This window comes from Delphinus delphis, chromosome 2 (assembly GCF_949987515.2).
Source record: "Delphinus delphis chromosome 2, mDelDel1.2, whole genome shotgun sequence".
In the NCBI taxonomy this organism is placed as follows: Eukaryota; Metazoa; Chordata; class Mammalia; order Artiodactyla; family Delphinidae; genus Delphinus; species Delphinus delphis.
The window spans coordinates 130459654-130485194 of NC_082684.1; the positions used below are offsets into that span (position 1 = coordinate 130459654).

The 25541-nt window shown below is 34.8% G+C and overlaps 1 protein-coding gene across 8 annotated transcripts in view; it reads right to left on the minus strand.

The window, feature by feature from the left end:
• Positions 1-25541, minus strand: part of NEO1 (neogenin 1) — a 238963-nt gene that overhangs the window by 98632 nt on the left and 114790 nt on the right. For all 8 annotated transcript variants that reach the window (XM_060005644.1, XM_060005649.1, XM_060005650.1 and 5 more), the window contains 2 exons: positions 6589-6743; positions 5097-5217 (listed from right to left, as the gene is read on the minus strand). In XM_060005644.1, the coding sequence (XP_059861627.1) occupies positions 5097-5217; positions 6589-6743 (276 nt within the window). The remainder of the gene's footprint in view (positions 1-5096; positions 5218-6588; positions 6744-25541) is intronic.

The window sequence follows — 25541 nt, forward strand, 5'->3', positions numbered from 1 at the left end:
TAGAGCCTGCAAGCCGCAACTACTGAACCCACCCGCCGCAACTACTGAAGCCTCTGCACCTAGAGCCCGTGCTCTGCAACAAGAGAAGCTACCGCAATGAGAAGCCCGCCGACCGCAACGAAGAATAGCCCCCACTAGCCGCAACTAGAGAAAGCCCGTGCACAGCAAGCAACAAAGACCCAACGCAGCCAAAAATAAATTTAAACATTTAAAAAAGTACCTTAAGGTTAGAGTACTTAAAATTTACAAAATACTTCACATATATTATTCTATTTGTCCCTCAGATGTGTGCTATGCAGAGATTATTGTTTATACTTATAGATAAGAAAACCGATGCTCATAGAGATTACCTCATCTTAGTAGGGTTGGAACATAAAGCCAATACTTCAGATTTTGAGCACCAGGTTTGTTTTGTTACATACTGTGGCAGGTAACATAAAATTAGCTGGCAATGTCTTAATCTTTTTGCAAACAATGTATCTATTTATTTCAATACCTAAAGAGTGTTCTGAAAAGCACCTTATATTTAATGCACCTATTTCTAAAACAACTGCATTTAACAGATTATTTGAGTGATGTGGGGCCTCAGAGATCATTTAATTCCTTAATTTTAAATAAAATTTAAAAATCACAGAATTTCAGTGCCTGATTCAATCACTCAGCAAGTTAATGGCAGATAAGAACCAGAACCCAGGCATTGACATTAGATGCATTTTCAATATTAGAAAGTTCCTAGACATGGAATTCATGCTAAGAAGTCAAATTTCATCAGAGCTGTCTTGAGTTAAAAGTTTTATTAAAGTTATAATTACTGCTACAAAAAAGCAAAATAACTGATTAGAATTTATCCTTTGATTAAAATCAACACCAACTATCACACATTCTAAGTGCTTTAGATTTAAAATATTCCACTAATGACTAACAATTTCCTGCTATCTAGCCAACTTTTAATCATGCCAGGTCATTAGTCACTTATTCCAGAACTTCTACTATTCAATATTTACCTCAGATACTATACGGAATTTTTTACAAATGTTTCTGTCAAAAAAAAAGTAAAGCTCAGGAACCTTATCTACCACAGCCATAATATCCTAGAAGTCATTTAATTAGTCGGTAAAATATGAATTTCCTTTACTAAAAACAAGTTCGTACTAATCCCTTTTCACCAATCCATTTTCCCTTACTGGAACTAAAAAACTGCCAATTATCAGACTTGACATGAATGAATATACAAAGAAAAATCGTATTTGTGTTTTTATATCTCAAGACACATGATAGTTTTGGAATCTATTTTTAAATTCCAACTGACACAAAGAAAGGATAATAAAAAGTTAACTGACAAAAACACATTTTACCTTAATTCTTATTACTCATACTTGCAGTACTTTATATGCCAATACTTAAAAAAATCATTCAACAGATGATTATAAGACATAAAGTATATTAGCATAAAATAACATAATTTGAACTAGCAGCAAATAAAAATAATACTGTTATGTTGTTAAAATATTTTAAAAGCCACAATCTTCTAAAATCAAGAGTTGCTGCTCCTAAAATGCATAAGAGTAAAGTTAAATACTAAAAAATGCATTTTAAATGTTTTAATTAAGGAAGTATGTTTGACATCCAACTCAGAGAAACAAAGACTAGAATGGTGGTTGCCACGGGGTTGACGGATGGGGGGAAAAGGGGAGATGCTGGTCAAAGGGTACAAACTTCTAGTTTAAGAGTTATAAGTTCTAGGGATGTAATGTACAGCATGGTGGCTATAGTTAACAATTCTGAGGTGTATACTTGGAAGTTGCTATGAGAATAGAACTTTAATGTTCTCTCCATAACAACAAAATGGTAATTATGTGAGGTGAAGGATGTGTTAACTAACTTTATTGTGGTAAACATTTTGCAATATATACATTCATCATCACATTGTACACCCATTGTTCATCTTAAACTTATACAATGTTTTATATGTCAATTAGACCTCAATAAAGCTGGGGGAGGGGGAGGAAGTATGTTTGGGACATACTTATTCTCAAATTCTATTTCCCAATTTGATTAGAAATACTGTTTCCTAGTGTTGTTGCACAGATGTTTTATATATTTTAACTATAATTATGAAATTTCATTTAATGTTCATAGGTGATAATTAACTTAAAAGTCATGCTGTCCAATTATATCACAGGCCAATTATGGCTGCTTGAAATTACCTTCTTGCAGCCAAGCACTAGCCAAAAGGCTGATGACCAGGATTTATAACTACACACCTCCAAGAAGAATCAGAAAATTCCCTCTACAAAAATAAGACTGTGTCAAAGATGCTCAAATACTTTCAGATTATTATTAAACAAGGCCGTGATCAATCTGATCCTGTTCTGACTTTACAGGCCTCCTTCCTACCGGAACAGATACTCTATTCTGTTTCCATACTGAGCCAGGTCCTCTTATTAACATCTGGAAATCTTATCATTTGAGGTCTATTACAAAGGAAACACTTTCCATGAAAAAACTTCCCTGTTGACACAGAATTCCTCTCTTCTGAATTGTACGCTGCCTTATTTATATTATAAAAATAACACTTATTATGGACTAGTATTAATGTCATACACACCTCTTACATCCCTTACATCATAAACCTCAGAAAGGCAGAGATCAGATCTTATAAACCGTTACAGTCTCTCTTTTAGTTTTCCCACATAAATATTTATCTTACAAATTAAAATAGCAAATTAATAATATGACATTTACTCTCCTTCCTAGAATCTGTGCATCCTTAATGCATCCCTGACAAGGTCACTAAAAATTTTCACCAGCTCACAAAACATCGTCTGTTTTTGAAAGGTTGTTTCAAAAAGAATAAAACACACATTATGACTATAATTATTATGCCATCCAAGCATTTTCAGAGGAAAGTCCGGTTAGGATTAGTTTAGCATCCTCCTAGCAAAGCCACCATTTATACTGTTAGTGTTAAATCTATAATGGTAATCACAAGCACAAATATACTGAAGTCCCTTTATTTAGTTCCATGGAAATAACCCTAGGAGAGCCATGACATGTACTAAGGAAAAACACTGCCACTAATAAAAAGAAATAAGCCTATCTACCTCACTTATTCTGTTAATGCCTTATTTGGGAATCATACTCAGGCATTTTGCCAAAATGGAAAAGTGATATGCTTCTACTATATCATTTTCAATGTAAAGGGAAAGGTAAGATGACAGACAAACATAGGAAGAAAAAGAGCAATTCTACTATTTTACGCCCTTTTATGACAGTACTCTGAAATACATTCTCAAGAAATAGCATATTAAAATCCTACATGCTACCTTAGTGAAAAGACAGAGTAGCTTTGCCCATTAGTTTCCCTGATCACAACGCAACCGGAACTTAAATTTGACTCAGACACCCAATGAGATGTCTAAAGCAGCCTCTTTTTCATGCATTCTTGAGAAACACACAAAATGAAAAATGCTTTCCCTGCTAAAACAAATAGTACACCCAACCGTTATCAATTTCATAAAAACCTGTCATCCAACAATTCAACTTCTAGTAATTTAGTATGAGAAAATAATCATATAAAGAAGTTCTGCATAGCCTCATTCATCATAGTAAAAAAACAGGGAACAGTTTAAATGCTAACCAATGGGGAATCATTTATATAAAACAAAGTGTATATTTACTATTCAACAATGAAAAATGTTGACACAGATGTATACTCACTGACATGGAAAGATGTTCACAGCATGCTGTTGCAAGAAAATAGGTTATAAAACCATATACACATCTGTGTGTGCTCATACGCAGTACTCCTAGATGGCAGGGTTTGAAGCATGTGCTTGTAATCAATTTATTGTCTTTCAGCTCCAAATTCATACTTTACTGCTTGCTCTGCAAAAAGGAAGCTGGGCCCTTTACATATTTTTCCTTTGCTGACATGTGTTAAAACTTTATCAGTACAGTGTGCTGGTGAGTAGCTTCCCTCAATACCCCAACCCCACTGGTGGTTTTTTAGCAGAATACCTTCACTGAGACACCTCCTTTTGAACAGCTTTTGCCCAGCACAATAGACAGGAGGTTTTGAACAAGCTTCTATGGGATGGCAGCACAGCAACTTCTCCATCATCCATTAAACGATGGCCACACCCTCTCTAACATGATTTGGATCAGCCCTGAGATGGGCCTTTTCCTGAACATTCTCAGACCTACGGGATGGGGCTGCTCCTTATGTCTGCCATTCTTTTATATTCATTAGAATTCTCTTTACTCCTTACTAGCCAACCCCTTGCCACTCCAATCCCTTGCTACTCCAATCCCTGGTTACAGTTAATAATTTTTAATAAAGAATATTTAATTCTTTAGTTTTTGCTCAAATTACCGTGTGGTTTCCCCAGAACTGACCCTGACTGATGTGAGTTTTTTTTTCCCTTCTTACTTTTCAATGTTGTCTGAATTTATAATAAGCATTTTTAAATTTTTTTTTGCGGTACGCGGGCCTCTCACTGTTGTGGCCTCTCCCGTTGCGGAGCACAGGCTCCGGACGCGCAAGCTCAGCAGCCATGGCTCAGGGGCCTAGCCGCTCCGCGGCATGTGGGATCTTCCCGGACCGGGGCACGAACCCGTGTCCCCTGCATTGGCAGGTGGACTCTCAACCACTGCGCCACCAGGGAAGCCCTCTAAGCATTTTTTGTGTGTGAAAATCAGAAAAGGCAAGTTTATTTTGGAAAAATTAAAGAAAAATTCACTACTAAATAAACATTAAGTAAAGTTTTTCTACTTTAATAGATCAGAAATATATTTGTAAGATTAAAATGACTGAAATCTGAAGAACATTCATTTGTGTAAGACTATAAATGTTCAGTTTTTCTTTTCTTAATACCAATTTCTTTTCAACATTATCCAAAATTGTGTTTCTAGGTCATTTAAGAAAACAGAAATGATTTAGACTGCTATTTTTTTCTCTCTTAGTTATGCCATATATTAGCCTTTACAAACAGGTTATTAATCACTAGATATCCTGGAATGATAGCTCCTGTGATAGGTCCTAGTTCCTCAAACACAGTCAGCCTCTTTCATCTTACTATTTCAGCCCCTCTTACCATGTTCAAGGATTATCAGTTGGGCTCCAGCTTGTGCATTTCCAACATCATTTTCAGCAATGCACTGATAGAACCCTTCATCTGATTTCACCAGACCCAAAACTTGAAGATTATGTTCCTTCTGAGGAAGAAAAACATAAATAAAATTTTATGATTTACCTGATAAACATCAGGTCAAAATCTCAAGGATATGCTCTTTCTGGAGAGGAAAAACAAGTAAAATTGTATGATTCAGTTACTGAATATTATCTACCTATGAACTTGTTAACTCAATTTTATTGACAAGATACTGACTCAAGTGACTAGAAAAGGAAACACTGTCATTAACAATTACGAACTTAATCCTTATAGAAAGTCTTATCTGCAATGTATGCAAACTTACACCTTTGCTTGGAAAAATATCTGGCATGCAATACCATGTGACCATAGTGAGAGTCTGAATTTGTGAATTCAAGGCATTTTCTTAAGATTATCTCTAATATCAATAGTTCTAACAGATAAGTTAAATGAGGCCACATATATAAAAGCTTTTCTTAAACTATAAAGTACTAAATGAATGTCAACTATAGTTATTGTTATTGATAATTTAAAAAATAGTATGAAAATAATGATAAAAGAGGAAAAATGCTAATTTAACCATAACACGCTGCTTTTTAATTAAGGTTAAATACTTGTGAATTACTTTTTGTAACATATGAGATTACGTACTTTAAAAATAGAAAATGTATTCCTATGAAGAATGAATTAGTTATATGAGAAATTTGTAATGAGACATTAAGTCTTGAACAACCATAATTACTTCTGATTATGTCTATGAATGTCAGGTATGCATCCTAAGATATGTCATTAATCTTTATTACTAAAACCTAGATAATTCTGTTAACAGGATGTTAGATAATGATAATAATGACAGTGGATAATATTTACTAAGCATTTCCTATATACATATAAAGTAAAAAGAAATAATGACTGAGTCTTCTTAAGTAGACTTAAGGCTACTTATTTACTTTTGCTTTACTTTTTAAAAGAATCTTTATGTTTATTTTCACAACAACTGTCCAACACTGGGCCACCCTTATTTTGAAGGGTCTGGGCATCAGTATAAGAAAGACAGACTTCTGCTCCTTGAATAGAGAGCTATGAAGACAATTGGTACATGTGAATATACACACAGGATAATCATTACCCAGAAAGTGGTGGCGGCTGTGTTAAAGAGTGCTAGTACGTCCGAGGAGGACTAGACTGTTGGTCAGGAGATGTGGACTTCAGGCTGAGTTCGAACACTGACTTGCTCTGTGATCTTACATGAGCTACCAAAATATTTCTGGGCTCAGCTTTCTCATCAGTCAATGAAGAGATTATATTCTAAGCGAATTTTTCTATCTTCATCTTATATACACCATTTCATGTACTACAGATAACAGATCTCTTGGTGATTACATTTAAAGATATTTAAAGGTTTCAGAGATAAGTTTCTTTGAAAAATACTTACTACAATCTTAAAGTAATCACTTGGGATAACCATATCCCCATTCTTGACCCACTTCACAGTTGGAGTTGGCTTCCCAGTCACTTCACATTCAAATACAATATCCATAGATTCATGAGCATATATATTAGTAGGCTGCTTCAGGAATTCAGGTTGAGCTTTAAAACAGAAAGAAAATTAAGGTATTAATAAAAATAAAAATAGGTAGCTATTTATATCTCAAGCAATTTTTAAAAATCATAGAATTAATAGGATTTTTAATTATTTGAGGCTTTCATATGTTTTCATAAAAACATAACAAATACATATTTAAAATATATGTTAGGGACATGATATCTTTAAAAATTGATATTCTGGCATAATTGACTGGCAGAATAATTATAACAATAATTTCTGAGTTTCTCTGTTGAGAAATATTTACTAAGTTGACTGTTTTGAAGAAAATGAAAATAGGAAAGTTCTAAGCTGTCCAAAAATTGAATATTGAAGTCTATTTCCCTAAGATTTAAACCATTTTAGAAAAGCCATGATTACAATTCAAAAAGAGCTGAGAAGACTGACATTATCTTCCTTTTCAGTCAGCTTGATGAGTAACAAAAGAACCCAAAAAGTAATACAAATGTCACATTAGAGGCCTTAAATAGTTTACTCACAGAAACACACACACACTTCCATTAGTAACACCCTTCATTACATGCAATGGTTTTTAAGGGTGGGAGGTAGAGTGACAGAATCTTTGGGAAAAAGTTAAATGTATTTGAAAAAGTTTGATTATCCCATTGTCTCCCTTTCCCCTTAACCCAAAGTTGTAAATCACTGACTCAAATAGATTCAGTAAGACTTTGAATTTAAAGGGTAAAAGTAGATCATCTAGTCCAACTTCCTACCTAATGCCATAATTTCCTATTCCTGCTACAACCATGACAAGTGGTCTTACAAATCCGTTTGAAGTTCCAAATGACAAGGAACTCCCTATATCACAAAGAAGACAACAACAGCAGGTTTTTTTTTTTAAACAGTTGAGTTAAAATGTGCTCAGCCTGCTGGAATTTTGATTGGGACTGGACTGAATCTGCAGTTTGACACCTTAACAATACGGAGTCTTCCTTTCCATGCACATGGTTTATCTCTCCATTTATTTAGATGTTTGGTTTCTCTCATCACTGTTTTATATATTTCAATATACAAATTTTGTTCATACTTTATTAGCTGTATCCCTAAGTATTTTAAATTTCTTGGTCCTACTGTAAGTGGTACTTTTTTTTTTTTTTAGTTTCTAATTGTTCACTGCTAGTATCTAGAGATGAAACTGATTTATGCATATTGACCTTTTATCCTGTGGTCATGTTAAACTCATTCTCATTAGTTCTAGCAGCTTTTTATAGACAATTCTGGGATTATCTATGTAGACAACCATGTTGCCTGTGAATAGAGAGAGTTTTATTTCTTCCTTTCCAATCTTCTTTCTTTTTTCATTTTTTTAATCTATTGCACTGGCTAGAGGGGACAGGTCCTGGGAAGAAGTCCAGACTAGCTTTATAATTTGGGTAAATGAAGAGTAAGAGTATAGAGAGCAGGTAGAACCCCAGGTAAGCAGTAGAAGCCAAAGATGGTAAGAATGTAACACAGTGATGCAAGATCAAGAAAACATAAGTGTACAACTAGATGAAGTAAGGGAAATCTATTAGCAGTGAATTTAACTCTCTTTTCAAACATTGGTTAGTCATCTGTATTCTTTGGTGAATTCTCTGTACACATACTCTGCTATTTTTTCAATTAGAGTGTTCACAATTTTCTTATCTATATGTAAGAGCTTTTCACATAATGCCAGTTATTAATTTATGGCCTCTCAGCTCCAAATCCACTCTTCTTTGTAATGATGGATGTGGACCTTTGCCAGCTGATGCAATGTTAGACTTTGTGAACAGAGGACACTGGAGGGACATTGTAAGGCATGGCAGAAGAAAAGGTTTATCTTTCAGGTTGGGGTGTGCTGTTCTTCTCGGCCCTACAGTGTGGCAGCTAGAAGGTATGTGGGAGAACCATTGGTGATCACCCTCCTGCAAGTTTCTCTGCTCAGTCTCTAGTAAGTTTCTCCAGTTTACTCTAGCAGGTAGCTTTCTGTGCAGGAGCTCTGACTGTTAGCATTCCATTAAACAGCATCCAATATATCAGCTCTGACTCAAGGCACCCCACTGGGGAACTTCCTGCTCATCATCAGTCAGGCCCATGGCATCCCAGCAGGCGGCTTTCCACACACCAGCTCAGGCCTGTGGCATCCAACAGGCGATCTCCTGTGGACCAGTTTGGCCCATGGGCTGTGTTCTCTGGCAGTGACTACACTCTCTCCAAGGTCTGAATTGCAACCTTGAGTAAGGGTGCCCTCTTCCAAGTTTGTTCCTTTTTTTGGATTCTCTCCCTCGGCTCTTGAGGTAGTAGCTAATTCTTATATTTACTCTTTCTTTATTCTTTAGAATCCTACTTTATCCTATTTAGTAGTTAAAACACCTTTTATTAGTTAATAATTATTTATGTTTAATTCTCCTTGTTCAAATTCCTGGTGCAATTTCTGGCTCCTGACTGGACCCTGACTAATACAGTAAGATATTAATCCTTTCTCTTACATGCCAATATTTCTTCTCAGCTGTTTCTTTTGTCTTTTTAAATTTAGGATGCCTATTGTATCAAAGTTTTAAATCTGTATGTGGTAAAATTTTTTAGTCCTCTCTTTTTTTGGCATCTGTATTTTATTATTCTTACTCCAAAGGGTTTTCCTTGCTTCCATACTATAAAAATATTCACTTACTTTTTCTTCTAGTATGTCTATGAAACAATCTTGACTTCACTGAGTTAAGCATCCAGCTTTATATTTTTCTAAACAGCAACTCCAGTAGTCCCAATCAAAGTAACCGATTTGAAATAGTTTTAATATCTAAATCCTATATACTCTTAGGGGTTTATTTTGCATATTAAGTGGTTTCATTGACCTGTTTATTCCTGGGCCAGAACCACAAACTTAATGATTGTTACTATATAGTATTTTAAAATACTTGGCAGAACAAGTACTCTCCTAATTTATTCCTTTATTTCCTCAAAAATTTCCTAACATGTTCATTAAGATGTTTCTTCCCAGATGAATTTAATCTTTGCTTATGTTTCTCTGTTCCTTCTCAAAGAAAACAAACAAGTTGAAGATTTCTTTTTGTCCTTGAGAATATTCTACTAGGTATATATAGTTTAATTACTATTTTAAATTTATTTGGAACAGTAACTTTCACTTGGAATTTTAACTTTCTGTGTGGCTATACTACCAACTAGTTACACATATAGAGTCATTTGTTTCATTTTACTTCCCCTTTTCAGCCATTTAAAATCTGCAAAAAAGGGTATATTCCAACAAGTCTTGCTTCTAACCCTGTTTTCTCTACCCTTTTCCCTCCCTTCTCCTATAGGTAACCATTAATTTTTTTTGAATGATTTACCTTTCATTTAAAAAATTATAAGCAAACAAACACAATTTGTACCCACCCCTCATCTTCAGATTAGTTATGTACTAAACAATTTTTTCTACCTTCAAAGCCTTCAATCTTAACCACTATGGTACCATGTTTCTGAGGAACTGACATATCCCTTAAGTCTAAGGGACTGAGGCGCCCCCTGAAGCAGAGTATGTAATTCTGGAAAACAGCAAAATTCTCTTCAAAAGAAAATCCAATTGATATAATTTTAGTATGCATTTTCAGTAAACAGACTTTCAAAGACTATCAGAAAAAAATCATCACAAACAATGTTCAATTCATCATTTACTTTTCCCTTTCATGAATTATAAAATAATGCCTTTAAAATGTTCTCCAGATTTTAACCTCTCTGCAGATAGTATTCACACCAATTAAACATAATGTAAGAGCAGATGTTTGTGGTTGGGAAGTTAAATTGATAACCAGAGAGCAAATGAGTCAATTACCATAAGAAAATAAGCATCTTAATGGAAGATTATGCATTTTGTTACCAAAGAGATAATTAAGCTTCAAATTCTCTTTGACAGCTCCCTATCCCTTCTAATGCCATCATCATTACAAGAACAATTTTAATTGCTAAATGCACAAGTAGAACTTAATACTAAAACATATTACACTTGCAAAATTCCCTTACTGGAAACATCACTTAATTCCATAACTATTATATAATGATGGAAATTGCCACTCAATTCAAACAGAAAACAATACAGGGCCAACACCAAAGTTTCAAGGTTACTTTATTATGCTGTTATTTAGAAGATTATAACCAGTTTTGTTTACATTAGCTCTGAAATGTTGGAGTTCCTATTGTTTGATTTTAAAGGTTTAGACACTGAAATTCTTAAAAAGCACTTTAAGCAGAGAAATAAAGCAACTTTGTCCATTTTATGTTAAACTGCACACTGCACACTTGCTGTTCTTAAGCTTCTTTTCAGTAATTCACAAAATTACATGTAAGTCCTTAAAAAAAATCCCAACAAATAAAACCCAAGCATTTTAAAGTCTGAAATCCCCTCAGGGATGTTGTCTGACAGTCTAATCACAAGTCTGCTGTAAGTACTGGCTCAACTAACAAAAATACATTAGAACCCTCCAATACTTCTTGAGAAAGCTTCTTGTTCCAAAGAAGATGAATGTTGTCCTTAATCTCCAGGTGAAACAGGTGAAATCAATTATGAAGCAACATTATGACAGAATTGCCACACGACCTTGAAATTACATTTCTATCCTATCCCTATACCTCCACGTCCAGTTGCACTGCATTTCCTTACCCCTACCTCTCAACTTAGCTAACAGGTACTCATCCTTCAGATCTCTAAAAACAATCCCTTAAAGAAGCTTTTCCTGATCCATAGCCGCCCCCCCTTTTCCTCCCCAGTCCAAGGCCATCACTGCCCTATTTACCATTGAAACCCCAGTGGCCTAAACCATAATAGGTGTTCAATGCATATTTGTTAAAATCAATGGTTACTTGAATTCTAAAAATTCCATTAATCGGCACTATCAGAAAATTAGATGTTGAGAATAAGAATTTTTTCAAGGGGCTTCCCTGGTGGGGCAGTGGTTGACAATCTGCCTGCTAATGCAGGGGACACGGGTTCGAGCCCTGGTCTGGGAAGATCCCACATGCCGTGGAGCAACTGGGCCCGTGAGACACAACTACTGAGCCTGCGCGTCTGGAGCCTGTGCTCCGCAACAAGAGAGGCCCGCGCACCACAATGAAGAGTGGCCCCCGCTTGCCACAACTAGAGAAAGTCCTCGCACAGAAACGAAGACCCAACACAGCCAAAAATAAAAATAAATAAATAAGAATTTTTTCAAGGACTCTCAAGCTTCTCAAGGATTTAATGTTTTATACCACTGCTTCTCCAATAGGAATTCATACATCTAATCTTTGCTGTGAATTTTCTGCATAAGTTTTAAAATGTGCTTTTAAATGTTTATAATATAAAATCTTAATAATCATATAACTTCAGCACTCACATTTATGTTTATAAGTTGGCTTTTGTGACTGTAGAATTTAATCCTAGTGCAATGTTTCTCAAAATTAGGGTCTCAGGGTCCTTAAAGCTCTTAAATTTGACAAACAGCTCTACACATGGTTTTTTGGTGAAGAATTCACAGAAATCTTTATTAAATATAGGTTCCCCTTCCCTGACAAGCCTGAACATACTTATTCTTTGTAATGATATCCCACTATTATCATGATGAACATTAATTGTGTGCCACATTTACACAGAGAAGGTATGAAGGCCTCATGGTTGATTATTTTCACTTAGTATTATACATACATTAGATATGCTCCCTAAATAGCTAAACTCAATTTGTAAGCCCTCTGCTTTTCAGCATTGTAGGAGCATACAAATGACTTAAAGAGGTTCACAGACTATTTGCAGAGATATGCAAAGATACTTAGAAAAATGTTGGTTGTTGGGTTTCACCACACATGTTTGAGAATTCCAAAAGATAAGGCCATATAATCATCATCTTGACAAGTTCTCCCAGATTATTCTATCATGCTAAGGTGTGAGAACCGTGCATTAGGGGGTCACTAAAGGAGACTACTGTATACATCATCACCTTTTTATATACACAGAGAACTCCCCAATTCTTGTGCCTTCCAGGACCACAGAATTCATTTGTTTGCTCAATTATTAAACAAATATGTAATAAGCAACTACTAAGCTACAAAGATGTTTTACTGGATGCTGTGAGGGAGAGAGATAATAAAGACATGTATTTAATGAACTGTAAAGTAAGATAGAAAGGTATGATATTTTAAGAGAAGACGACAGTGTTACATAGATGTGAATTCAAAAGGAAGAGATATAATTAGCTATTGATGCATAGAGGGATCTACAGAAAACTGGTTCAGTAGTTATCTCACAGGAGGGTAACTGGGAAACTGGCAAATAAGGAGAGTGACTTGTCACCATATACTTTTTCCCTCAACTTTAAAAACTGTGGTAAAATAAACATAAGATAAAATTTAGTATCCTAACCATTTTTAAGTGCACAACTCAGTGGTATTAAGTACATTCATATCTGGGGGCAACCATCACCACAATCCATCTTCAGAACTCTTTTCTTCTTGTAAAACTGAACCTCTATACCTATTAAACAGTAACACCCCGCTCACCGGCCTCCCTCTAATCCCTGGCAACCACCATTCTACCTCCTGTCTCTATGATTTGACTACTCTAAGTACCTCATATAAGTGGACTCATATGGTATTTGTCTTTTTGTGACAGGCTTATTTCACTTAGCACTATGTCCTCAAGGTTCATCTATGTCATAGCACGTGTCAGAATTTCCTTCCTTTATAAGGCTAATTATATTCCATTGTACATACATACCATGTTTTGCTTGTTCATTCCTCTGTCAATGAACACTTGGATTTTTTCTAATGTTTTAGCTATTGTGGATAATGCTGCTGTGAACATGAGTGTACGATTACCTCCTAGAGATACTGCTTTCAATTCTTTTGAGTATACCAGAGGTAGAACTGCTGGATCATATGGTAATTCTATTTTTAATTTATTGAGGAAATACCATACTGTTTTCCAAAGTGGCTATACATTCCCACCAACAGTGCACAGGTGTTTCAATTCCTCCATATCCTCACCAACACTTGTTATTTTCTGGTTCTTTGTTAGTAGCCATCCTAATGGGTGTGAGGTGGTATTTCATCGTATCATTATGCTTTTGTACCATTTGGCCTTTTGCATGTTCATGGATTGTCTATTTAGAAATTTTTACTGACTACTGGATGATTTAGATTTGTCTGCTCCCAGCTACTCCTTAGTATTCTTTCACTTGGTTCTCTCTGTTAGCTTTTGCTTTCTTTTCTCCATCTTCCTTTTTATCATTTTGAATAAGTATTCAGTACAAAAGGTATAAAGAATACAGGAAACATAAAATCCTCCCCTTTATCAAGCCCAATACCACTACCCTCCTCAGAGATAAACACTACTAATATTTTTGGTGTGTGAGTCTTGCAAATTTTTTCTATGTATTTCAAACACACTACACACATACACACATTTTAAAGATATAGAATGGATCAGCCAATAAATACTTTTCTGCAACTTACGTTTCTCTCTTAGTAATCTTACATATCAGTATATATGGCCACCTCTCTTTTGATAGCAGCATAGTGATCCAGAGTCTGACTATATCACAGTTTATTGAACCACTCTCCTGCTAATGGACATTTAAGGTTGCTTTTAATTTTTCTATTACAGGTAATGCTGTAATTTGCATCTTTGCATATAGATCTTTGTACACATGTGTAAGAGTTTCAGAAGAACAGAATTTTAGAGGGAACAGCTAGTCAAGGTGATTTCATATTTAAAAATTTTGTAAATATTACCAAAGGCTGTACAAGTTTTATGCTCTCATCAAAGAATCAGTATCAATGACTATTTACCATTCTACTGGAGGTCATAGCTAGTGCAATTAAGGAAAAGAAAAATACAAATATAGGGGTGCAGTTGGAGAAATTCCTGTTCCCTCACACAAGCACACCATGGCAATGACCGTCTACTAGAATACTCAAGAAATCTTTCATGGAAAAATTCCAGTGTGCATTGTCATACTATTTGTAGTCAAGGGGAAACTTCAATGATTTAATCAACTGGATAATAATTAAACTATGGTACACCTAGCTGAAGGATATGTTATAGTCTTCCTATTCAAAGTGTAGGAACAACAGCACTGGCATCATCTGGGAGCTTGTTAGAAACACAGTCTCTATCCCCCACCCTAAACCCTCTGATTCAGTATCAGCATTTTTACAAGATCTCTAGTTGACTCACTGCATGTGAAAAGTTTAATAAATAAGCACTGCTTTGAGCATTTAAATACTGATGTAGTCTACATGTACAAACATGGAACAATCTAAAGATTAAAAAGTCAAAAAGCAACTTGCAACACAGATGGGATGATCCTATTTGTTAACAAAAAATATATTTCTAGATGTACACATACGTAAATGCTTTTTAAAGACATCTAGAAGTATATACAGTAAAATGATGACAGTGGTTACTTCTGAGGAAAGGGGTAGGGATGAGGAAGGGGCAATGAAGGAGATTTACTTTGTTAACATGGTTTGATTATTTAATAATGGTACTGTATTACTTATAAAATTTAAAAAGGAAAAATAAAAGCCAAAACAATGAACTGAAAAGCTATTAGAACTGAATATAAATTTTTTAAACTAGCAGTATAAATGATTAACATATTTTTCTCTGTCATTCATATTCTCATACAATACATATGTACAAATTTTAAAATATAATTCACAATAACAACGAAAACAATTAAATAGATATGCACCTAACAAGGAAAGTATAAAACCTTTAAGACGGAAACTATAAAACTTTACTAAAGGACATAAAAGAAAGTATAAAAGAATGGAGCCACAAATATAGACCCAGGCATGTAAGAAATTCTCATGACAGAAGTGACACATTAAATCAGGGGGAAAAGATGCCTAACTCAGTAAATAATCCTAGAAACGATGAAGCTATTTGGAAAAGAATAATGCTGGATTCATGCCTTACTCCTTATGCCAAAATAAAGCTCATATCTATCAAAGATTTAATGGTTAAAAACAGACCCATAAAAGCACTAGAAGAAAACATGAGATTTTTAAAAATAATCTTGGAAGGAGGCCTAAATATGACACAAACCAAGAAGCCGTAAAAGATAAACATACTGTGCTACATAAAAAGTTTAAATTGTGCATGACTAAAAACTATCATTAAGTAAAAAGATGGGGGGGAAGGGTACACAGAGGTCTAACTTCTTTAAAATATAAAAGTTCTAATAAAGTAAAAAAACTCACAATCCAGTTAAAAAATGAGAAAAAGATATGAATGTACAGTGCATAATAAATACACTTTGAAATATGTGAAAGGATACTAAACATCACTCGTGTAAAAATATGCAAATAAAAATGTCAAGATACTCTTTTTTACCTCTTAGGTTGACAAGAGCAGGAGAAATGGACATTCTCATATATCTTGGTATTAATACAAACTGATACAATCTTTCTTGGGTAATCAGTATCTATAAAGTATAGATATATGAAGTATAGTAAAGCAAAATCTAAGTTACATATACTCTTTATAATCCAGCATTTCACTTTGAGAGATTCATCTAACAGATAGACACACATTTACATAGACATGAGAGTATTCCCTGCTCGCTGTTTGAAGTAGCAAAAGACTGGAACCACTAAAGAATAAGCTATTTTAACCACAATCCATTAAGACATCACTGTTTTTTCCATTTTTACTTCCCTTCATGTTGGGTAACAGTGGAGTGGCTGAAGGCATCTTTGAACTCAAGACAAGCCATGAGGAAACTGAACTACATACACCTTTAGTTGCTTTAGTGGGATGATGTATTTATGTGATTTGCCAAAGCATCCATGTATACTTAAGCTGTCTCAGTATAGAATGGATTCTGAAATATTCCTTCTGACCACTGTACCAACATGACCCAACAGAGACACAAAGGTGCAGAGGCATATTCATGTCACCACAGCCTAAACACTGGAGCAAAAAGACCAAATTAACTTTCTATTCTCATAGAAAATGACCTTAAAAATCACTGTCATATGAGGAGACAATCAAATAAAATGCAGCCAAAACAAATATTACGTGTCAAAAGTCAAAAAGAAATGTGATTTTTCTGGAATTTTGTGTTGTTTGCAGTGATTATTAGTTTTTTAAAAAACTTAATTTGTTGTGGTTAATTTTCTCATTGTAAATAACTACTCTATTCATTTTCTTACACTCTAGGCCCCAGAAAAGCTGCATCTGCTCCTGATGACAATAATATTCTCTGACCGCTTGTTATACCTAATGTCATTTCTGCACATATTTTTGCTTGACTAGGAACAGAATATCTCTAGAGGGATATAAAAGAAATTAATGGTAGTGGTTGCTTCTGTGGAGGGGGGGCTAGGACATAGGGTTATATTTCATTTTATATATATATATATATATATATATTTTATCCTCTGCATATACTACCTATTAAAAATCTTTAGCTAAAAATAATAAAAGTGGAGAGACATATATACACCTGGCTGGGCAGATTTGATTTTGTAAAAAGGTCAATTATAATTCTTTTGAAGTTAATCTATAAATTCAATGAAATGCCATTTAATATCCCAAGAAAAATTTTAAGAAAATTTGACAAGCTGATTTCACAGTCTATTTAAAAAATGTGAGACTCTATATGTATAAAACAGAAGCAGACTCACAGACATAGAAAACAAACTTAACAAAGGGGAAAGGGGGGCAGGAGGGATAATTTAGCAGTTTGAGATTAACAGATACAAACTACTATATGTAAAATAGATAAACAACAAGGATTTACTGGATAACACAGGGAACTATATTCAATATCTTCTAATAACCTATAATGGAAAATAATCCGAAAAAATATATATATAACCAAATCACTTTGCTGTATACCTGAAACTAACACAACATCATAAATCAACTATATTTCAGTCAAAAACTTTGCAAAAACATTTTCATAAAGAGCAATGAGGGACTCTTAACAAAATATCAAAACTAACTCAAATGGTACAGTCTTGATGTAGGAACAGACAAACTGATCGACAAAATAGAGTCTAGCAATAAGACCCATAATTTTGGAAACTGGGATTATACAGAGGTGATATTTCAAATAACTGTAGGGCAAGAATAGTGTTGGGGTAACAATCCATTTGGGAAAATACAGAGTTTGATCTCCACTTATTACCATATATTTTAAAAACTCCAGATGGACCAAAGATCAAAAAGTAAAAATAAACTACAAAAGTATTAGAAGAAAATGGGAAAGAATATTTTTAATTAGGGGGAGGGGGAATTGTGCAGCCTAAACAAGATCCAATTCCAAAAGGAAAAATCGCAACATAAGTGACTACATAGAAATGAAAATTTTCTGTATGATAAAATACACCTTAAAATTAAATGTAAGGGCTTCCCTGGTGGCACAGTGGTTGAGACTCTGCCTGCCGATACAGGGGACATGGGTTCGTACCCCGGTCCGGGAAGATCCCACATGCCGCGGAGCGGCTAGGCCTGTGAGCTGTGGCCGTTGAGCTTGCGCATCCGGAGCCTGTGCTCCACAACGGGAGAGGCCGCTACAGTGAGAGGCCCGCGTACCGCAAAAAAAAAATTAAATGTAAATTATAAGAATGTTCATAGCAGCTTTATTTTAAGTAGCCAAAATCTGGAAACAACCCAAATGTCCATCAAAGGTGAATGAACAACTGTGATATATTTATACAACAGAATACTACTCAGCAAAAAAAAAGAAATAGTGATACATGCAACAGTGTGGCTGAATCTCAAGTATGTTGAATGAAACAAGATAAAAAAAAGAGCACATACTTGTGTAATTCCATGTATATAAAACTTCAGAAAATGCAAACTCATCTACAGTGACTGAATGCAGATTTGTGGCTACTTGGAGATAAGGAGTGTGAAGGGCAGGTGGGAGGGATTACTAAGAAGCATTAGACAAACTTTGGGAATGATGAATATGTTAATTATATTGACTGTGGTGATATTTTCATGTGTGTAAACATATACAATTTATCAAACTGTACACTTTAAATATATTAAGTGCACTGTACTGTATCAATTACCTCAATAAAGCTGTTAAAAAAATACGTGAAATATCTGAATAAATTATTTGCAATTCATCTGTCAAAGAATATTTAGAATACATATCTACAAGTCAATAGAAGACAACTCAAAAATTGTCCAGTAAGAACAAAGAAAATAAAAGTACAAAAATCTGAAAAGATGTCCAACCCCCCCCGTGAATTAAAAAGCAAAATAAGATCTCTTTTTTCCTATCTCATTTGCACAGACTAAAAAACCTGATGACACCAACACAGGGGAAATTATGGGGAAACCAGTATTTCCACACTACTGGTAAGTAAATAAAGTGATACCACCTATTGGAAGGGCAACCTAGCAAGATATATCAATATTTAAAACATTAATACCTTTGACTTTAGCAACAGTAGTCCTAGAAATTATCATAAAAAGATAAACAAGTGTACAAATGTATATGTATAAGGATGTTCATAAAAGTGTTATTTATAGTAGTAAAACAGTAGAAACCACCTACATTACTTATTAGGGGTCTGGATAAAGAAATGAAGACACTGGAATACTATATAGCAGGGGTCAGCAAATTAAGGGCCATTTTCACAAATGAAGTTTTTTTGGAACACAGTCATGCTTATTTGTTTCGGTACAGTCTACAGCTGCTTTTCTGCTGCAATGGCAGAACTGAGTAGTTGTGACAGAGGCTATAAGGCCCACAAGACTAAAAATCTGGTCCTTAAAAAAAGTTTGCTGACTCTGCTATAATTCCACTATATAAAATATAGATTTGTATGTCCTGACACCAAGATGTGACCACGATACCCAATAGAAAAGACACAGAAAAAAAAAACAGAATGAATGGTATTACTTCATGTTTTAAGAAACCATGAATTTGTTCATGAAATAGTTAGAAATATATAAACTAAAAGGTTAACAGCAATGCTATTTGTGGGTGATGACATTATAGGTGACTTTAATTTTTCTTCTTTCCAGATTTCTTTTGCTTTTGTAGAGGGAATATAAAATATCAATTATTCTTATAATCTAAAAAAGCAATAAAATTATTTTTGTAGTATCAATTTACAGCTGGAGAAATAATTTTGTAATCTTATTATGAAAACCTTGAACGAATACAGTTCCCTGAATAATGATTGTTATTATTATAAAAACTAGTAAATGATTGTTAAGCTTCTTCTGAACTAATTCCTCATTTCCAAAGATGAAAAGCTTGTTCTTAAACATGTTCTTTATTTATCAAACTGTTACTGACATATTTATTTTTCACTCCTTACCACTCATGAAAATTCTCCAAATTGGCCTAGCAGAGAAAGATCTCTGTATACTTTTTCCAAATGCAAATTAAAGTATATATGCTTGAAAATTCCGCAGAGCAGCTGAAAATGAGCATTTTAACTCTTAGGAGAAGTTCAATAAATCCCTGAATTTGCTGCTCAATACAAGCTCCAGCAGTTCAATACAAAGCAGAATATTTATTTTTCAAACTGTTCACCCACTGGTAAGCCAAGGGCAGTCCAATAGTCATAGTCAACTTGGGTGTAGGCATTGAACAAGTACATTGTCCATACAAGGTAAAAACAATAACTTCAATATTTAAAACATTAATACTTTGGACTTTAGCAACAGTAGTCCTAGAAATTAACATAAAAAGGTAACTAAGGAAGTTATATACTAGCACATACTGATGTCTTTCCATCAATAATGTGCCAGCAATTCTCAACAATGTCAGTGATTAGATACTCCTCCCAATCAGAGAGGACTACTCCCACCCCTTTGTCAGCTGACTTATCAATGTTTCATGAAATCAATTTTTTAAAATATAGAACAGGAAAAGGCAGGATGGAGTGGATTAAGAAACAGTGCACTTCACATAGTATGGGTAAATATTGCTCTGTAAAACTTATTTCAGAGACAGACATATATATGTGTATTAGATTGTAGCATAAAATTATTTCTTTCTATTTATAGTAGTTAAAAATGTTTTAAAACCACTGGGAGAGAATAAAGACCCTCATGAACTGGTAAACACTGATTAAAGTGTTCAGATTAAAGAATACCAGACCAGGAATCAGAAGTTCTGGGCTTTGCCTTCAAATGTGTTTTGTGATTTTAGGGAAATTACTTTTCCTTAAAAGGATATAAGAAATACGTATGTAAAAACACCTTGTTTGTTAGTACAAAAGATATTTAAAGAATATTCCAGGTAGATCCATGTAACATAAATGTGATAAAGTATACAGACTACACTTTGTAAATAAAAGTTGGTTGATGATATTTCTACTATAATAAAATTTCTTGGCAAATCAAAATGGCTCATAATTCCACTGCTGTCACTGTTCCATTTTTTTTTTAAATGCATGAGCCAACTATTTGCAGCATGCCAAGGAAAAAATTTAAGAGGAAAATATAATTTGGGGACTTTCAGAAGCTTTATCAATCAGTAGATTAGTAACAATACCTCTAAAGGGTTTTAGAAGAGAAAAGGGAACTAAAATCTGTTGAGTATCAGCTATAAGTCAGGTATTGTAACATGTACTTTATTAAATCTCTTTAAAGTCTCAAAATGTAAGGCATATATATGTAAAGTATAATTCTGTTACACAATCACTGAAAATCAACCATTATGTTGCTGCTAAAAAGGGCTGAAGATAACAACTCTGACAGTTTGCTTACATATTATTTTCTCACTTTAACACACTAGTGTGATATGGTCTAGATTCTATAGTTTTCTTTGACTGGACCTCAGGGCCAATGAATCACAAATAATTTACCTACAAGCATGAAAAGCCAAAATTCCCCCAGGGTTTTGGCAAAAAGGTGTTCTACCACTGCCAATGCAATGACTAGATTTTGTAATTAGATTTTTTAAAAAACCTTGTAATTAGATGAAGACTAATATACTAAGCAAATTTAATTATTTACTCTAGGTACAGATATTATCAAAGAGCAATATATGAAAGCAAACATATTTGGGATCAATTTGTAAATTACTGACATTTCATAGCACATTTGACATTATTCCTTGTTACTTCAAGAGAAATTCAAATAGCTATCCTGAGAAAAATTTCAAATCCAAAAATAATAAAAGTAGAAGTGATGGAGAGCTAAGATTCAACTATTTCTAAAGACATGTAAACCAAAGGCCTGAAATTATAGCAGTGTTTTAATTTTCCTATTGGCCATTTCTTTCAGGTACCAATAAATGGACAATTCTCTAACACAACACTTTAAGAATTCTCTTTAAGATGACTGACAAACCCATGTACCATCTACAGAGAAAAATCTATGTTTAGAAAATCTAGAAAATAACCTCACAAAGGAAGATACAGGAATGACCAATAAGCAGATGATAAAGTATTCAACATCATTAATCACCAGGGTAATGCAGATTAAAACTATAGAGAGATACCACTACATAGTCACCAGGATGACTGCAATTAAAGAGACTGACAACACCAAATGCTGGCCAGGATGTGGAGCAAAGGGAACTCACATACACTGTTTGTAGGAATAAACAACCACTTTGGGAAAAGGTCTGGTATAATACTCAGAAATACTACTCAGCAATAAAAAGGAATAGACTGCTAATTATGCAACACCATGGATGAATTTAAAATACGTTATGCTTTGTGAAAGAATCCTTACATAAACAAGTATAGATGACACGACCACGTTTATATGAAGCTTTAGAAGAGGCAAAACTAATACACAGTGGGAAAACACCAGAAGAGTAGATGGCTCTGGGGTAGTAAGGACAGGATTTGCTGGGGAGGGAACGTTCTGCAGTGATGGTACTAGTCTGTATCTTGATAGGGGTTTTGGTGTATAGTTAATGCATATTGTTGAAACACTATGGTCAGGCCACCTAAGATGGCTGCTCTCTTGCTCTCTATACATCCCCTGCACTACCAGTGCCTGCTTCACCTACAGCCTACTCACATGACTGACCTTCCTACATACTTGCCCTAGGCCCCAGCTACTGATGTTCTAGCTTTACAACAGAACTCTCTACTCTGGGGCCAGTGAGGGGTGTGCCCCGCTGCTGGCTTCCCTGGTAACTGATGAGCCAATCTGACATCAATTCCCCCTAAAACTGGTAGTCTCCCTATCCCCCACCCCACACCCTCTGCCCTGGAAGCGAAGACTGCCACCATGTCCCGCCCTGCCATCTGCTGCACATGATGGGGTGTTGCTCTAGGACCTTGCTTCAGACATGTGAGAGCTCCCATCCATTAAACCACTCATGTCTTTGTTGCTGACTCTGGGCTCTTCAGTCTTGAAGGGGGGCAAGTGCAGCCCAACAAACACATTAACAGTACACTTAATATCTGTGCATTTCACTGTATATAAATCTTATCTCAAAAGAAAAAATACCCACAAACAAAATATTACGCCTAGCTAATATGAACTGAAGTATTTGGGGGTGTCTACCATTTACTCTGAAATGTATCAAAAAATTCAGATGGATAGATCGAGTTGATAGACATGTGATACAGCAATTACAATAAATGTCAATTGTAGACTCTAGGTAGTGCGTATTTGCTGTAAAATTCTTTCAACATTTTATTATGAAATTTTCCCAATACAGAGAAATGTTGAAAAAAATGGAAAAGATTTTTTCTTTAGGAAAAAAATATTCTTCACCACCCCGTCATTCTTGCTACTAGAAAATTACTATGATTAAGGGTTGAAAAAGAACTGCTACCATTTGAAAAATAGTTGAGAAAAAAGAATAATACCATATAAGACAGAAGTAGAAATGGATGGCAAAGATCAGCATCTTGCCAAATGATTTGGTTTTGACAATGACACAGAACACCCAACTGACCACAGTCATTTCTCAGTATTCCAAAGTTCACAAACCAAATTCTGTCCATTCTGTTTCTTCAAAACTATAGAAGAAAATAATTTAGGCCTGTGATCATTACTGAATTTTATCTTTCACATAAATATTCCTTTCTTAAACTTTTACTGAGAAATAATTCACATATAACATTATACTACTTTCAGGTGTACAATGTAATGATTCAATACGTGTAATATTGCAAAATGATCACCAAAACAAGTCTAGTTAACATCAAAAAAAAAGTCATTACAAATATTTTTCTTGTGATGAGAACCTTTAAGATTCACTGTCTTAGCAACTTTCAAATATACAATCCAGTATTGTTAACTATAGTCACCATGCTATACATTATATCCCCAGGACTTATTTATCTTGTAACTGGAAGTTTGTACCTTTGGATCTCCTTCATCCATTTCACCCACCCTCCACCACTGACGACCACCAATCTGTTTTCTGTATCTATAAGTTTGTTGTTGTTTTTAAGATTCCATCTGTCAGGGCTTCCCTGGTAGCACACTGGTTAAGGATCTGCCTGCCAATGCAGGGGACATGGGGTTCGAGCCCTGGTCCAGGAAGATCCCACATGCTGCGGAGCAACTAAGCCCATGTGCCACAACTACTGAAGCCCGCACGCCTAGAGCCCGTGCCCTGCAACAAGAGAAGCCACTGCAATGAGAAGTCTGCGCACCGCAATGAAGAGTAGCCCCTGCTCTCTGCAACTAGAGAAAAGCCCACGCGTAGCAACGAAGACCCAATGCAGCCAAAAATAAATAAATAAATTTATTAAAAAAAAAAAAAGATTCCATCTATCAGTGAAATCATATGGTATTTGTCTTTCTCTATCTAACTTACTTCATTTAGTATAATGCTCTCAAGGTCCATCCATGTTGTCTCAAATGGCAAAGAACAATTAAAAAAAAAATCAGTTAGTATAATGCTCTCAAGGTCCATCCATGTTCTCTCAAATGGCAAAGAACAATTTAAATTAAAAAAGTGTGGACTCATTTTCCTTTTCTGATTCACAATGTGATGTCAAAAATTCAAGGAATAAATTTATCTGTTAAAAACAACGAGTGTCATTTTTTTCTACTTTCTGAACAAGAATCACTGAAATCAACTGGACAAGAATGAGTCTCAAAGACACGGCTGACACATAATAATGCAGCTTTTGTCATTCTGGGCTAGAAATGCTTAATTACTTTTCTGTGTTGCCTACTGTATCCTTGAGGATGAGAACTGCATCCTATTTGATTCCATCTCCAGTGAAACTAGATTCTGCTTTCTGCCTAATTTACAGTAGATACTGAATAAATATTGCTTGGAAAATATCTTTGATATTACTTTTAAGATAGTCATTGAAATTCTGTTTCTGTAATCACAGACCAGAAAAAAATCTAAATAAGTAATGAAGGGGATGGTGTGAGGAAACTCTACGCCCACCCTGCCCAGTCTCCAGTAGAGTAATGCCATGCTTATCTATCAATATTTTAAATTTCTGGCTTTCAAAATGAGATTTTACTTTTTAGTTCTTTGCCTCCCGCACGCGCCCCCCCCCCCCCGCCCCCCGGCCAATAAAACAGTTTGAAAATCTCTGACATGATCTCAATCTAAGAAATCTTTCTGGACAAAAAGACCAGTAAAATGTTGGTTATCATTACAATGGGGATTGGGAAAAAGCAGAATAGATTTAGATTCACATAGCTTTTTGGCAGTTATTCCGAATGTAGATTACGATTCAAAGCAGTTACATTTCAGATAAATTAAGGGTAACTGTGTTGTATTGAGATAAGATACTCCTGTTGGGGCAAGATCCCATCCCTGTGTATAAACTGGGTTTATCTGAAAGTGTCATCAATAAACAATGGTGGGGGTGGGACTGTGTAAAGGTGGAAGAAATCTGCAATGAAGAAGAAATATGTTCTAGATATT